Source organism: Anabrus simplex, chromosome 9 (genome assembly GCF_040414725.1).
Source record: "Anabrus simplex isolate iqAnaSimp1 chromosome 9, ASM4041472v1, whole genome shotgun sequence".
NCBI lineage: Eukaryota > Metazoa > Arthropoda > Insecta > Orthoptera > Tettigoniidae > Anabrus > Anabrus simplex.
In genome coordinates this window covers 17,885,682-17,903,470 of record NC_090273.1, presented here as the reverse complement: position 1 = coordinate 17,903,470, position 17,789 = coordinate 17,885,682, and the positions used below count along the sequence as shown (strand labels likewise).

The window sequence follows — 17,789 nt, the reverse complement described above, 5'->3', positions numbered from 1 at the left end:
GTCGGCTGGGAAACCGACCAATCAGTTTATATAATTTCATCCAAGAGCTTGATTCTTTCTTAGACAACACCACTGATCGCAACTGTAAGCACACTGCATTAGCTTTGCTGCACCTTGATTCAATCTCACTTACTATACTACCATCCTGGGAGAATACATGTCCTAAATGCTTGAAACGATCTACCTGTTCCAGTTTTGAATTGCTGACGTGACATTCAACTCTCGTAAGTTTCTTCCCTACCGACATTACTTTTTCTTAGAAATGCTCATTTTCATATCGTAGTCACTAGTCCTCTTTACAAGTTCCAAGATCAAGTCATCAGCATAGGCTAAACTGCTTACATCTCCACCTAACTGAATCCCTGCCTCCAATTTTATACCTTTTATTAAATGATTCATGTACGCTATGAACAACAAAGATGAGAGATTAGAGCCTTGTGTAACTCATGCAACTACTTAGAAAATTATTAACTTACAGTAACTTACAGTAACTTACAATAATTCCGAAATTACTTCAAGGTAGCTATGGTTCTAAAAATTTTAACCCTTTGCTGCATGAAAAACTTTTCATTTGCATTTGGTGACAAAAATTTCAAGCTTTAAACTTCAACTAGTGTTCAGTGTGTCAGATTTACCAACAATTCTTAACTGAGGCTAATACCTTAACACTTGTATGTAATGTGGTTTGCCATAATGGAATATATATACATAAAAAATTTTGTTATTTTAAACTATGCTTTTAACAATCAAAATTTAAATTTAAATTTCATTTCTCTAGTTTCTTAAATGATTGCAAAGAAATTGGAAATTTATTGAAAAGTAAAACTACTTTTGCCCACAATCTGTATTCACTTACACAGGGGTAAAGTGCTATGTTGCCTCAAGACATTGATATGCAGTAAAGGGTTAAAGTAAAAGATTTGTGTAAAAGCTGTAACAAAATGCATGGATTTCAAGGTTAGTAATGCACAGATCAGAGTTACAATGTATACAAAAAATCTGAGATAACAATTCCAAACAGAAACACTCTATTTCAATCAATCAATCAATCAATCAATCAATCAATACTGATCTGCATTTAGGGCAGTCGCCCAGGTGGCAGATTCCCTATTTGTTGTTTTCCTAGCCTTTTTTTAAATGATTGCAAAGAAACTGGAAATTTATTGAACATCTCCCTTGGTAAGTTATTCCAATCCCTAAATCCCCTTCCTATAAACGAATATTTGCCCCAATTTGTCCTCTTGAATTCCAACTTCATATTGTGATCTTTCCGACTTGTATAGACACCACTCAAACTTATTTGTCTACTGATGTGATTCCACGCCATCTCTCCACTATGTACTATATGTGAATGTATTGTTCAGCTGAGGATGACCCAAAACTGGGGGTCGAAACCGGTACTGTAGTATAATAGTTATAATAAACAAGTATTGATAAGGTGGAATTCCTTTCCTATTTATAATTACGCTACTCTTTTTTCGGAAATCACCCAGAACAAATCAAGCTGCTTTTCTCTGGATTTTTTCCAGTTCCTGAATCAATTAATCCTGGTGAGGGCGCTTCATACGGATAGGTTTCCCAATTGCATTATGTCCTGCATGGCTTTTATGGCGCATGTTGTTCTTTCCAAGACTTGTCGTGTGAAGATGTTCCCTTGCATTTGTAGTATTACTCCTAGGTAATTGAAATGATTTACGACAGGCAGCAGTTCACCTTCCATTAGTATGTGGTCATTTGTGGATAGCTTCCCTCTTTTACGGAATGCCAGCATTACTGTCTTGGTGCACTTTAGTGTCATCTTGTTTTGCCGAACCCATGTGGCAATGGACGATTGTAGGATTTCTTTGATGGTGATGCCACAACCATATCGTCCGCATAGATATATGTCTTCACTCCCTCGAGGTGAATGGCTTCTATGACATCGGCTGTAGCGATGCTGAACAGTAGCGGGCTCAAGGGGTCTCCCTGAAGTACACCATTTATTTGCTCTATTGGTTCCGATTGGACTATACTGTCGTCTATTTGCAGGCTATTCTTGTGAAGGATGTTCTTTATTATCCTCGTAAGGTAGTGGTCCTTTCTGATCATGTTTTCAAGCTTCCTGATTAAAGTACTTTTGTTCACTAGGTCAAATGTCTTTGTGTAGTTGAACACAGTGTATAGCTTTCACCTCGTCTGTCTCAGCGCGTCTTCTACATCGGTTAATAGGCAACTGATGGCTTGTAGAGTGTTTCTTCCTTTCTGGAAGCCAAACTGCTCTTCAGGGATCATGTCAAGTAGTTCTGTGAGTATCCTAGTGAGTATCTTGGTGAATATCTTGAAGGTGGTGTTTTTAAAGCAATACCTCGATAGGAATTCGGGTCTCCTGTATTACCCTTTCCTTTGTATAGCATCTTGAAGGTTGATTTTCTCCATAGGTTATAAACTTCATTGTTCTGATCCGTATTGAATTGCAAGTACAATGTAATTATTAAATTAATGTAGTAATGGTCCATACATTTAGATCAATATTTCAACCCAAATCATAATCTTAATGAAATTTCAGAAAAACCAAATATCCTTTTTGACCTTCTAATTCCCATTTTTAGCAATGTCAAACCAACAAGTCATAATTCAGTTTTTCATAATATTCACAGCACATTTCCTCAACAACCATCCTTTTTCCCACATCCTTCAGCCCCACCTTAACCCCCCTCCCCCACCCCCTTCCCCAACCCCTCTCCTTCTGACCTTCCCCTCCCCTCTCCTTCCTTTTCATTTGAATTTCACAACAGTTAGTCTGAAGCACACTCAACAATGGACCACACACCTCATGCTGTATTGAGAGGTAAGTCTCATATAACCTATGCCATCTAACTAACACATTCTCTCATTCAATTCATTAATTTAATTTTATCTAATTTATCAGGTTAACTTCATGGGCACCGCAATGAATCGCAAAAATTTTATACCAGACACAATGATCTGTGTTAACCACATCTTCATGTGCTGTCCTGACAATGTCCAACAACATTTCAGCAAGATTTAACAAGCACCATGAGAGCATCTCATTTATTATTTTGACTGAAGATGAAACAACATCTAACAGTTCCCTGTCAGCTATTTACAGCAGTGTCCAATGGATTACAATAGCTAACACCACACATATAGATTTGATGACAAACTACAGGATCAACATTTACCAGTTCCTATTGAAATGATCAGCAGTATTAGAACTAACAGTTCTGTGTATATAAATTAATACTTAATACTTGAAATTATTCTCAATGATGAACATACCGGTACTCAAGATGTTAGAACCTAGTTCATTTTCAAATTTATTCATATTTCATCCCAGTTTTTAATGTCACTTTGTATATATTTGTTTTCATTTGTTTTTATGTCAATTGTGTGCATGTACATTTGTTTAGTTATTAGGTGTTTTACATTAAGGCTGAAGATGGCCAGCCCAGGCCGAAACTAGTCCCTAATTAATGTAATTTAGAATATTACATATATAGTATTGAAAGGTGGACCATTACTACATTAATTTAATAATTACATTGATTTTCTCCAGTTCGATGATATGCAGCCTTGAAGTATCCATTCGTTCATGAGTTCTGCTAACAGTTCTTTCAACAGTGGGGCTGCTTCTTTCAGGTGCTCATAGTGAATACTGTCCAGTCCACATGCTTTCTTTTCTTTGTAGCTGTTGATCTTGGTTAGGACTTCTTCTGCCGTGATCGGTACTGCCGTTCGGGAAGGGTCGTTGTTCTGAGTAGGTCTGGTATCTCGTGCTTGCAGGGTTGTGTTAAGGTGCTGAATCCACATTTTCATCAGATGTCCTTTGGGAATTCGGGTCGCCTGGGATTCAGGGCTGAGAACGGGTTTATCTCAGCCTCCTGGACTAATCGAGCTTCTTTCAGTTGTTGATAGTTTTCTTTTGCTCTTTCTACTACTTCCTTATAGTATCTTCTTTTCTCGGCATACTCCTGTATTGCTGTCTGTGTTCGTGCCCTTTTTATCTCGTGTAATGCTGCTAGCGTCTCCTTCCTCTTATTGTAGCACTTGGTGGTAAACCATGGTTTTGCTTTTCTTGTATTTTGAGGAATTTTTACAGTGGCGTCCTTGATGTGGTTCTCAATCAGTGTTAGTACGGTGTCTATGTTTCCAGATTTGATTCATTATTCCTTCCTTGTCTACGTTGCGTAATTTTTCCATGTCTAGTTTCCTTGATGTAGGTGTTCTGGAGCTGTTTTGACTGTTTGCATCGGTGTTAACCAAGAGGGTAGTTTCTAATGGAAGGTGTTTTCTTGCTACAACATTGGATAGCACTTCTTGATGTGATGCTCTTATGTCGTTGCTTACAAAGAGGTGGTCAATGGTGCTGGTGCCAATGAAAGCTATGTATGACTTTTCGTCACGTCCGTTCGTTAGGGATAGGCCCTCTTCCTCTAGGTATTCAAGAAATGCATTTCTTTTCCTGCACAGGATGTCAATGCAGCAGCTGAAGTCACCAGCTATCAGTATTGGGTTTGTGGTGGGTGCTTTCGTCATCGCGGTGCCCAGTTTGTCTATAACGTCCACTTCTGTTAGGTCTGGTTGGAAGTATGCACACAGTATCGAGAGCTTGTTCGTTAGTACCAGCATCACATTGTCGGTTTTCATATGGTTTCGTGAATGGCGATAGAGCTGGTTTGATGAGGCAGGAAATGCCACCTTTGGGCCTGCCCTCGTCTCCCTGGGATGCATACCTGTGGAGGCAGTAGAAATTCTGTGTTTCCCAGTGTTTTTTGAGGTAGGTTTCTGCAAGTATTACAATGTCTATCATTGTCGTAGGTGATTCGAAGCAAGGTTTAGTGCATCTGTGATTCCCTCAATGTTCCATAGCAGTGTCTGTAATTTAACAGTATCAGTCGTGCCTCTCAGTTCATTAGTGCTTGGATTATTTTGGTCTTCTTGTTGTGAACTGGCATTTGGTAGTCACTGGGGGGTTCTTAGTTGTTCTTGGGTTGTTATGAGTCCAGATTCTTGTCTTGGAAAATGGTAGGGTCGTACTATCATGTTTCGTGGCCAGAAGAGTAGGTCCTTAGTTTTCTCTAGATCGTCAAAGTTGAAACTGACTTTAAAAGTCTTGTTTCACCCTCTAGTATCTATCTGTTCACTCGTGATGTTCTCAGTGATACCCCCTTCTTGGAGATGTGCGATGATGTTTTCTGTTTTGGTGCTGCCTTCATCCTGGTATTGTCCTTTGAGCCAACTATCCTTTGTCTTGTCCATCTGTTTGATGATCTCGGTCCATGTGCCATTTGTTGTCCCAGAAAAGGAGTCTTCAGGTGAACGTTGGAGCACAGGAATGGTTGGTTCTTGGTTGATCGTGTTTGGGGTGCTCTTTTCCTTGTGTGCTTGCCCTTTCTCTGAGTGCTGATTCGGTGGGTTTCGAGTGCGTGGTTTTTTTGGTAGCGAGTCTATAGGGTGTGCTGTGTTGGGTACTGATGCTGACTTGACTCCTGCCTTTATAGTTTCCCGTATGCTTTACACCATGGAGTCTATGATGGTTTTCATCTGAGTTGCTAGTCTCTTTGTCACCCTATCTTCTATATCTGTTATTTTCAAAAGTTTAGTTTTGCATTCTGAGCGTAGCCATGCGAGCTTGCTGTTTTTTCTTTTCATAACGTCGAATTCTCCCTTTGTAAGACTCGAACATTCAAAATGTTGCCAACTACGGCAATATTCACACTCTATCGCGTCTTTGTTGTTATTTACATTCTTGCTACAGCTGCTGCACTGTGTTGTATTTGTTTTCTCCGCGACCATTCTGTCTACCAGTCTTCAAGGGAGTCGTGAGCTTTTAGTCTCTCTAGTAGTTCTCTAATATTTTCAACTGTCGACAATATGGCTTCCCTTGTGCTGTGTTCGATCCGGGCTGATTTTCAGTTGTTTGCGAAGCAGTTCCACTTCCAATTAAGAAAATCAACTATGCATCATGCAACACTTCGTCACTATATGAAGACACTATAAACAATGATATTGCACTCTATTCATTTTTCCACTATATATTGACCTATCTACACGGACTCACATTCTCATGCTGTTGACTTGTTCACTAGCAAGACCAGAGATAGGAAGTGTTCATTCGAAACGATTAGCATTTCAGTCACCTAAGGTCAGCATTTGTCCTGTTGCCTAGCGGGCATAGGGTCCTCTGTGGGCACTGATAACTTGTTTTAAGGGTGACGGCATCGATGTGTATATGGTGCGAATGGCGTCCTGGGGTATAGCCATCCATGCTGCATGCACCTGGTTGCACAGTTCATCTTTGGTGGTTGGCAGCACCGCAACAATCGTTTCACTATATCCCACACATTTTTGATTGACGACTAGTCTGGTGATCGAGCAGGCCAGGGCAACAGTCTGACATACTGTGACAACAAGACGACACATATTTGTGCAGCAACACGTGGTCGCGCATTGTCCTGCTGAAATATGGCGTCTGGGGTGCCGTGCAGAAAGGGTATGACTACGGATCGCAGGATGTCATTCACATAGGTCAAACAGGTCACAGTGCCCTGGACATTTACCAACTGTGATTTAAGGTTGAACCCAATAGTACCCCACACCATAAGGCCTTGAGTTGGCACTGTATGTCTTGTGCGAATGCAGTCAATGTGATGCCTCTCCCCCTGTCTGTGGCGAACCAAAATGCGGCCATCATTTTCAAACAAACACAACCTGGATTCATCCGAAACACTGCCTGCTGCCATTCCTGTCCCCAGTGATGTCGTTCCATACACCATCACAGTCTAGCATGTTTATGCACATTGGTCAAAGGTAGGCAGAGAAGTGGACGACGCGCCGGTAACCCAGACAGTAATAAACGGCAACGGACTGTCACTCCTGATAGTGTACAATGTATTATACTGTTCCACTGTTGCGCCAGAGCCGAGGAGAATGCAGATCTGTCCTGCAATGCCATTCAGATGAGGTGTCGATCTTCTCAAGGGGATGGTCTGGATGGTGCGACCAGACCCTTCTCGTGGTTTTCTACAGCCTTCTGTGAACCATTCTGTACACACCGGTTGCACTGCCAACACACTTCGTCCCACACGAGCAGCAATTTCCCGGATGGATGCATCACGTTCAACCATGCCAATAATGCGCCCTCTTTCAAACTCACTCATCTGACGGTACAGTTCTCACATACATCTGCGAGGCATTCTGCACGTCTGCTCAAGTCATATTGATCCATTACCTTCGGTTTATAGCGACAGCGAGAGAGCCGCAGGCACATTTTACTAGTCAGTGGTGGTGCGCCGAGATATCAATGTGGACCTTGAACCTGAGGGCCGACATGGTTCAAATGCTAATCATTTCTTCAGAACATAATAATGCACATGTCCTGTGAATATGAACTTCCTATCTCTAGTCTTTCAAGGTGTTCTGGTTTTTATGGACATGAGTGTATATTGTAAGCATATTATCTTAGTTTCTATGGCAAATGTAGGCCTATGACATCTCAACTTCAAATGGGGAGTCTGACTGAAAGAAGGGCTAAAATTGGCTATTAGCCAAAGGAAAATAAACATGAAGTCGATTCGGAGAGCGGTAAAGGATACTTTTATAGACGTCGTCGTTTTGAAAATGATATTTTTGCAGCGTCGATCAATTCATTGATCAATTAAAAGAAAAGGCCAGTGACACCGGTACCGAGGAAGACGGCGCCGAGATAAAGGAAATCAAGTATTATCAATTCTCAGTTCTCACCAGTTTCCTTGTCCTATAGCCAAGACACGTGTATAGCGAGCGCACTATGTTAAATTAGCTCCATGTCCCATCTTCCCGGAATAAAAGTTATTTTATTTTATGTTCAGACTGTAATGTATAGATAAGGTTAACATTTTAAAATTTCTATTTATTTTAAGCTTTTTTTTTTTTTGCTCCGATACGCTCAATATCAATACTAGGTATAAGGTCCTGAATGGGGCTGGTACGGGGTGAATGACCGCACCTACCAAATGTTTAGTATTAGACATTAGTATATACTTCAGTTGCGGTGTACAGTACCTCCTCGCCCTTCCTTTTCTTAAATCCAAAGGAAAGACTGAGCGTACTGGTATCGGTACGATTTGATTAAAATTTAAAATATATCTATGATCTCATCCAACACAGTTCACGGAAAAATACGTAACACAGGTAAAACTTGCGACAAATTAGCAATTCCAAACTTAAAATATATTCGCACCGAGAAAATTGCCCACACCTGAAAGAAAGAGTATTCGAAGTGTGCAGTCATCATACGATAGAGCAAAAAGGAAAAAAAAAAAAAAAAAACAGTAATCAATCCATAGCGGGAAACGAAAGGCCTGGTTTAAAAAAAAGTGATTACTTCATTCAGCGCCGGGGTGTTGTCCTTGAGTAACGCATGCGTAATACACAAATCAGAGCCGAGCAGATGTGAGACTGAACTGGGGCCAAGTGTGGTATCGCGTGACAGCAGTGCAATTCCTTGTCGCGATTTGAGTGTATATCTAAAAAATCTTCTTTAAAAATACACACCCGATTTTCGGGAACGAATCACTCAATGAATCTAATAGTTCTTCTAATAAATTTGGAAATAAATCACTCACGTTTGGTACATAACCTAATTCTCAATCTCAGTCCATCAAGGATCATGTCAAATGATCGCCAAACGTTGCCTTCAAGATTTAATATAATCGAGTTAATTAAATATCGTGCAATGAATAAAATGAATAAATCGTTGCAAACAACGACTCTATAATGAACCAGTGCTTAACAGTAATAAATTTATAGGATAGTAATTTGTCACCTAAAGTATAAGTACACTAACTTTTACTGATGTATTACAAACTGGATGTCAAATTATTTCTCTTATGGATGTTGCTGTTGGTTCAAGTGTTGTTAGTAGTTTTCTATCTTCTAATGGCACCTTCCTCATACGAGTACTCCACAAATGCACCAGAACTTTCATCGGATATGAGCAATAATGTGTTCCCTGTTAAATTTGTACCAAAAACAAAGACTGAATCTTCTCAAGCAATGCAAACATTAGGTTATTTAATGGGAGAACAGAGTATCATTTTAAAAAGTGATGACAGAAGTTATTTTAATTCTGTGAACGGTACAGACTGTTTTGTGTTGGGAACAGACTTAGAATACATGAAGAGAACAGAGGATGGGTTTGCTACAGATATCAAATGTGCGTGTAAACAGGGTTGGCATGGACGAGACTGTGGTCAGCCTGAGGTTATATGGCGGGCTTTTATAGCTTCGAGGCAGAAGATATTTCCTAGAAAAAGACGACAGCCAAGGCACTTGGTCCTTGCTTTTTCAGTCATTAATTTAGAAATAATGATGGCTGAAATCATGATACATGAACTTTCTAGTATAGTAGATCTTTTCATTATAGGTGAGTCAAATTACACTGAGACTGGTAAACCAAAATCACAATACTTCCTCAATAAACTTCAAAAAGGGTTCTTAAAGGAAATGCAGCACAAAATTCTCTATGTTCCTCTCACATCATATGACAGTGACAAAAATTCCCACCTACAAAACTTGAGACAACATATGTGGCACAAAGGTAGACAGGTTATCAAAAATCTCCAATCTGATGACATCCTCATCATGGTGAATGCTTATGAAATACCTAACATCAAAGCTTTGCTGTTTTTTAAACTCTATAATGGTTGGCCTCAACCTGTAGCCTTCAGGCTTAAATGGACGGTATATGGGTTCTTTTGGCAACACCCGAAGAAGACCATCACATCTCCTGGAGCATGGAAGGTGCAACTGCTGGACGATGCCTATCATAACAACATTGCCAAACTCCGAACCGACCCAGTGACGGATGGCGAGGAAACCTTGACATACGGTTTAGTTGTAGGAGACCTCAATCACTACGGAGGATGGTGCTGCAGTTGGTGTCTTGACCCTAAAGACATAGTTCTAACACTTCAAGAGATGCCTAATTCACGGAGTCCTGTAAACTGGGACAAGATAAAAAACAGGAAGATAGATCCATCATACATTGAGGACTTAATTGGGGCAGGTTTGTGGTTAGACAGCACAACTGAACTAGCACGTAAATCTCAGTATAGAGACTCTTATTTTGCTCCTGAATATGTGCTCAATAATACATGGAAGTATGATTTTCTTCTTACCAATTTCTACATGAAATTGGATTATAATTAACAGATGCATTTTTAAGCTGTGTAAAACTAGTACTTTGGTATGACTTATTCCTGAGACATTTTTTTCTTTACCGATGACTGTTGTTTACTATAAACTGTGGGTAGGAAAAATGAGGTCATTGTTATCAGAACAAATTTTCTTCCATATTAAAGAATACAAATGCAGGTATGCCTATTTAAAATATGACTGCACTTGGCCAGCTAGTAACTACAGCTAGTTTAAATTCAGTGTTTTATCGCCAGGTTCAGTAGCAAGCTACATCTATGACTGCTCAATTAGTCGATAGGTCAGTCCTTGGTGATACAGTGGTTTTATATTTATTGTCAAGTTCGTTATGTAGTTTAGTATGTATTGTTTCTGCATTTGTAGCACTCAAAAATTCATCTTGCCCTATCGGTAATGCAAGGCTTTCGTGATGAATGTACTTGGTCCACTGTCATGACTGTTACTCACCCCACCGTTTTCCATCAACTGCGTTAAACAAACACTAGCACCACATTGCCCAACAGCAATCATATTTTGGGTAAGTAACAGCTGCACTTCTATTCTCATTAGCACCATGGGTCTATTATTAACACGTTCAGTACCAATTTTTTGTTTCATTTTTTAGTTTTGCTCTGTGGGCCGAAAGTTTACTTTTACACTGTGTAAGCGGACACCTGTGTCCGCCGTGGCCTAACAGGAAATCGAAAAATAGTCACCAGTGTCTTCTATGGCACTCAGGGTGTTAGGAATAAAATTATTTTGTTTTTTCTTAAAATTCAGACTCTGCAGAGTTAAATTATTATCATCAATAGATGATGTATCCAGTAAAATAAATATTGCAGCATATAAACAGCTTTTTAAAATGTAATTCAAAGAATGAATGCATCTCTTAGAATTATATGGTTTTCATCTCATTCATCCTGCATACATCATGCAGCCTGACTATGTTTATGCTGGCCTTTTTGATTTTCAGTAGTAAATGTCCGGCCAACAGCAAGGTTTTTTGTTTTTCTAAGTATACGGGAAGTAAATAGATAAAACTTGCTTCCCGGCACCCAAGCAATAATATTATTTCAAAACATGAATACTATGAATGCTACCTCCTATTAAGTTACTCGTAATAAGAGTGTGATGTGTTCATTGCCAAGGCGAAGGACCCACCAACCTGTCCCTTGAAATATATTTACTTTTATAAGAGAATATCATACACCGTGTGACATTTTTCAGTTACACCAACCACTACTGCCACTGGCTGAAATTTATAAAATATGGCATCATTCCCAGAATTCAATAATTGCAGCACAATGAACTACTACTTCTGCCGCTTTTCCCACATCTGTGGCATCGTGGGTAGGGTATGTGTCGCGCATGTGAATTCAGTCCTGTTTTACTGCCAATTAACCTTCCTCATGCCAACCCTACATAGAGGGACGTAGGCCTAATCATTACAATATTGTGTGTTTCTGTGGTAGTTGGTAGTGTAGTGTGTTGTCTGAATATGAAGAGGTTGGGACAAACACAAACATCCGGTCCCCAAGCCAGATGAATTAATCAGACGTGATTAAAATCCCTGGCCCAAACCAGGAATTGAACCTGGGACCATCCAAAACAAAGGCCTCAATGCTGACCATTCCGGCAATGAGTCACACAGGGAAGTTACGGGACTAATAATCCAAATATTGATCCCTTAATATACTCCTTCATTTGGCCTGATTTCAGAGTATACACAACATGAATAAAGACTGTATTAGACAGAACATTTTGAATACTTGCAAGTATACAGTTAAACATTAAAAACCTTCCAAGCTTGTTCTCTTGGTTCACTTTTACTGGTACCATATACAGCACTTAGTACTATTAATACTTTCTTCAAATTGCATTCCAGTACTTCCAATATGCTTCTTTAGCTGCTCACAGTAAAGGTTATACTGTAGTACACTTCATTGTTCCAGTATGATTTCTAAATTAGACCATCCTGTTTTACTCACTTGCGTTGTAACATTTAAAATTTTCAAACTTCTTATCCAAGAACTTTAAATACTAGCCTTTCACAAATGTTTGCTCTAAGGACATTATAATTTTCTAAATAAATGAACGCCAAGGCTGAGTGGCTCAGACGGTTCAGGTGCTGGCTTTCTGAGCCCAAGTTGGCAGGTTCATTTCTGGCTCACCCCAAAATTGCAACACGATAAACAATCCTAAAAAGCACACACTCTCTTCTCTCACACCCCTTATGTTGTAAAGAAACCCATGGTGATCAATTAATACACATACACGTAAAGAAAGTCTAACCCCCATATGATGTAAATAAACCAATGATGATAAATTAATAGGTACACACACCTAGAACGGCAGGGACCAAGTAACCCAGTAGTAGTAAAGAGCATGTAAGGAGCAAGGAGGCTGCAGCATGCTCCAGCGACAGGGCACCGAGAAGCAGGATTTGGTAGTAATGTTGCTAAGAAACTGTAATTCAGATTTCAGGTTTAACCAAGAATGAGTATATTTTGTAAAGAAAATGAAAAGCTTTCTCAGGGATAAGTCAGCCATTTATCAATGCATTAATCATTTATGTCTGTGATATGAGAATGGTCCTACGCTTGTGATATGGAACTGCAACATATCTGGGTGAGGGCAGGGCTCAGATTAAAGCTACTCCCATCCAACGACTCTACCTAGTTTAGAATTAACTTCTGCATGTAGTGATTATAAGTCCCTGATGCCCTGACCCAATCCTGAGCTGGTTTGGTGCTTCCTTTCTTGGTAACAAGGATATGAAAGAAATCAATGCATAGAAGATTTGATTAGAGGTAAGATAGTATGCAAATTAGAAGCTTTTATTGGAGAATGTGCTTTTAAGTTCCATTATCGTATGTTGTTCAATTTACAAAGTTGTATCAATTTCTTTTTTTAAATATTGCCTAACTTGGAAAATATTTTATAACAATTATTTTTGCAAGATGGAGATAGATACAGCTTTGTTGTTAGCTCGTTGTGCTGCTAATGATTGTTTAAAAATGTTTATTTTACCAAAATGCTAGATTTAACATATTTCTCATTGAAGAGAGAAGTAAAATATTCTACATTTATATTAGATTAACACCAAATTTAATGATAAGTAACTCACTGATAAATTGATAAGAAGACATTTTGGTAACTAGTCACAAGTAATGTCCTGAATTTATTCAGGCATAGTGACAAACTCTAGCCAGTTATGATCTTTGTTCAAAGCATTATCATGTTAACTGCTAATTTTACATTTAAACAAGTGGCTGGGGGGAATTGCCCCACTTTATTAAGAATGCTTTTAACATATTTCAATTAAGTGAGAAACCAATTTAATAAGACTTCTTCAGCAAAGCAGCCAAGGTGGTTGTCGTTCTGTAACAGCATTTCTGTGTATATGGTGTTCCTTGTACATGCCCAACAGTAAGTACTCAGGCATGGTAGATTCTTCCAATAAAGGATTTCAAAAAGACTGATTGGCTTACCATGTACCTGCCCTGTGAAAACTTGCAACATGTGTGCAAGAAATTCCTATACTCAGATTCATTACAAAAAGCATGTCTGCATTTTGCTGGCCTTCTACTCTCACAGGTACTGTAGATACAAGCCAACTCCATTTGAACCTGGAAACTCTGAGGGAACTGAGGGATCAACCATCAGCCAATCATGTGATTCTCCCTGTTGCTCAACCATCTCAAGGCCTCTCAAGCAATTCAGTTGAAAATAACTTTGTATATACAACCTAGAACTTGAGTTTCTTTTTTTGTTTAAATTGTGAAATCCATTCTTCTTCTTCTTCTTCTTCTTTGTCTTTTGAATGGGCATTCTTGGGTCAATGCTCATTCAACTGTTGGGCTTTGATCTTTGCCCAGTATATCCTATCTTCTTCTGGTGTAGCTCCTTTCTTTCCTCTGATGTGGTGGAGGTGTTTTAAGAGGAAGTACAACTAGGCAACCATACTCTATATCACACTAATCAGAGAGAAAAAATGGAAGAGGTCCAACACTTCAAAAAATTAAGGTATTGGTAAAAAAAAAAAAAAAAAAAAGAGTGTCACGAAGGGTGTGAAAATGAAAGACTCCCTAGGCCTCGAATGCTCTAATACCGCCAGGGTCGGAAAAGAATGAGAGTTGATTAAGGGAGGTTGGATAGGATAGATGAAAGTGAGAAGCCTGACACAAGTGGAAGCAATGCCAGGACTCAGCTAAGGGTCCTGTGGTCGCCAACCCACGCTCCCTAAGAGCCCTTGGGGCCTCTTTTAGTCTCCTCTTACATCAGGCATTTTTCCTCTGACCAGGAGTTACCTTTCTTCTGAAAACCAAGGATTATCTCACGGTCTGTCTGTTTTGCAAATCTGCCAGCCCCAGTTCTCTTACGCCTTTCTCAGTCTTCGTCAGCCAGTTGTACGAGTACAGACTTACCTGTTTCGCCAGAAGGTGAACAGGTTATTGAATAGTGCGTTGAGAGACAATCTTGCCACATGACCATAGAAAGCTACCCTCCTTTTGCTGGAAGTTAGCAGGCCCCTCTATCCGGAAGCAGAGCTTCTGAATTGTGACATCTCCTATATTCCCCATCTTCCAGTACTGAGTCTAGAATCTTTCTGAGAATTCTTCTGTCTCTAACTTCCAGTTTTTCAATCAAATTAATATAACGAAACATGTTACTTAGAGAAATCATTTAGAGTTAAGGTTTCTTCAGAGGAAACATTCAGAAATATTATGATTTTTAGGCCGATTGTTTTGTTTAACATGGGATAAACCCAGAAGTCTATTGTGTGTGGAAATGGAATAGTTTTCTATTATGATTAGTCTATTATATCTTTCTGTTCAAGCTGTAATTTAAGGTGAAAATGTTATAAAGTTTAAAGTGGAAAAACTCTCTTAAAGTTTGGATCAAGTGGGGCTGCAACTCAGTAGCCATTTAAATAAGGAATTACGTCTAGGAATAATTTACTTCTCTTCAGGTGAGTAACCACTTAACAGAACTGCAATCTGTAAGAGATTTCTTACAACAGTAAAAGTCTCTGTAGAAAATCTGCTGTACTGGGATATTTCTGGAATATATATTTTAAGATCTTGTCGGACGTATTTGTTTCGTATCCCAACAATATTTCTTCATAGTTAGGAAGTGTTGACAAAGTAATACTTTGTACAAAAATTTCACTTTGTTTAACTATTGCTGAAAATACAGATTTGCAAATTGATGATGCCGTTTGTATTGACTGGAAATTCTAGTGAGGGGTGGAGGCATTATTAACACAGCTCCCGAGTCAAGCTGTTCAGTTTTTTGCTACTCCAACTGCAGTGCCATAATAGTTCTACTCTCTCACAAAATTGAAGTTAGTCTTTCTGAATAACTTTAGAGTATATTTGCTGGTACTTGGAGGTGTGATTATTTCTAGATTTCAGGAAAGTTATGTATTGCTGATTTATAAAAACCACATTATTTTATATATTTTTTAGCAACTTTAAGGCAGCTTAAATGAAAATATTACAATTACTCATTATTTCAGAATTCAGGTTACCTATTAAGTTCAAATAGGGTGTCTCTTCACGATTAATAAGAGCATAGGCAGGATACTGTTTCTATATAATTTCCTTTTACCTTTGGGAGAATTCTTTGAGAAATTAAAGAAGTTTTGTCTTTTAAAAATAATTCTCTAACTTCAGTATGAGATATTTATTTGAAATAGATCAGTTTCATGCATGTATAATGTTATGGCAGTCAGAGTGAGATTCGTCTTCCCCATGTAAAGTTATATTTTTCCAATGTACAATCAATCACACCTCTAATGATCATCACGCAGGGTCTGTCTGACAGGATTTTAGAATTACAGTCAATCAGTAAGATTCTTAGTATTTTTTCAAACACAGCAGAACCTTGATTATCCACCCATCGATTATCAATCCTCATACTATCCAACGATCTTTCCAATTTTTAAATAATCGATCATTCCAATTAAAATTCTATGTACCTGCTAAATTATAATAAAGCTGCATCTCTTATAAAGATGAGATATAAAGCATCCAAGAAGTGATTCTGTGTGAAGTTACAGTTGCCATTTGAAACACATGGTATGCTCCCCTGTTGGGTGAATAGGAGCCTTATTGGTTGCTATCACCAAACTTTTACAAAAGTTTTAAAAAGTCAATCACAAAGATGCATATCATTAACAATAGTCATTGTAGTTTAAGTTCTCACTTTAAACATACATTTCTTCTGTGATGCAATGTCTTCAAAATAAGTTAATACAGAAAACACGAAATGTGGGACATTGAAAGAGAATTGGCATCTCCTGAGCATGAAATAAAAAGTGACAGTGATGACTATCGGGAGGAAGAAGAAATTGTACCTTGATCTGGTATTCTTCTACAAATTAAACTTGAATCAATAGGAACCTTCATGCAATTTATGGAGCAAAAAGATGACACTCCAGTCATTATTTTATTCCAGAGAATTAGAATAGATATCAGACATAAAGGAAAAAAAAAAAAAGCTGTTGTAAAGTTCAGAAGAAAGTTACTGATGGCTGTAACAGAACATAAAAATACAGTAAGAATGAGATGAACGGATTATCCATCTCTATCGCTGATTATCCATTTCTCCCTTCCCTTAGATTACAATGGATAATCAAGGTTTTACTGTTTAATTAATCTATCAAGAAACTGCTTGTGCAAAAGGCTTATAGTCCACAACTAAATTCTGAGTAAATGCATTTAGTCTAATTAATAAAATCCCTGCTGAATATGGGCAGTGCTATGATAGCTAGCCCAGTTAGTGTGCTACTTTGTTGCTCTTAACATTCTCTAACTTATGAAGAATCGAATGCTTTCAGCTAGCAGCTTGATATCAAAAATACAACATTAATAAAAGAAACTGGACTCAATCTTGTTAAGGGACACACATTTTGTACCACCAGATCAATTTGTGATCACGTTTTCTGACTGCGTATTTATACAAGTAATAACCTACTATGACTATTATACAATGCAAACATGCTGTTCTATACGACAGTATTTATTATATATTAATATTTGTACTGAGTTGTTAGCCTACTTCTTTTCTGTGATACATTAAAATCCTAGACTGTAAAGACTCTCTTTAAGAAAGTGAACAGAGAAATGGATTTTCCTGGGAAATAATAATGAGGCTTGTAAACTCTGAAGGTTAGTCTTCAGAAAAATGATAATTTAAAAAAAAATAAACAGTTTCTGTAAACACCATGTAGAATACTCTTTTTATAACAATGAAATAACACAAACATGTAAATGAAACATTTTATTTATGGTATTTTATTTTTATTATACGACATCACTCAATCCTTTTCGGAGGAACCTGCACTTGATCCAAGCATCAACTACCAAAGAAATTAAGCTTGGACATTATTGTTTTAATAATAATATTTATGAGGTGTTTATAATTATTACTATTGTATTCTAACAGATTATTATTCCCACTAACAGTGTTCAACCCTTATAGGACCAACTGATAATATATTGCCAGTGTTCACACTACTGGCGATATATAGTCAGAGGCTCCACTAACTAAAACAACCCCCTGGTGATATTTCATCGATGGAATAAACTTAATTCTGTTCTGAAATC

General features: G+C 38.2%; 2 protein-coding genes across 2 annotated transcripts in view; one reads left to right on the top strand and one right to left on the bottom strand.

Moving 5' to 3' along the window:
• The window catches only part of Alg7 (Alg7 dolichyl-phosphate N-acetylglucosaminephosphotransferase), a 52,475-nt gene that overhangs the window by 13,342 nt on the left and 21,344 nt on the right, over positions 1–17,789 (bottom strand). The window lies entirely within an intron of this gene.
• Positions 8,465–17,311, top strand: Mgat3 (beta-1,4-mannosyl-glycoprotein 4-beta-N-acetylglucosaminyltransferase). Its single transcript, XM_068229226.1, has one exon. The coding sequence runs from the start codon at positions 8,836–8,838 to the stop codon at positions 10,189–10,191; it is 1,356 nt and encodes a 451-aa protein (XP_068085327.1). The 5' UTR covers positions 8,465–8,835; the 3' UTR covers positions 10,192–17,311.

What these genes read in the sequence shown, in the direction of transcription:
- Mgat3 (XM_068229226.1), top strand. Translation starts at nt 8,836, where the DNA reads ATGTATTACAAACTGGATGTCAAATTATTTCTCTTATGGATGTTGCTG.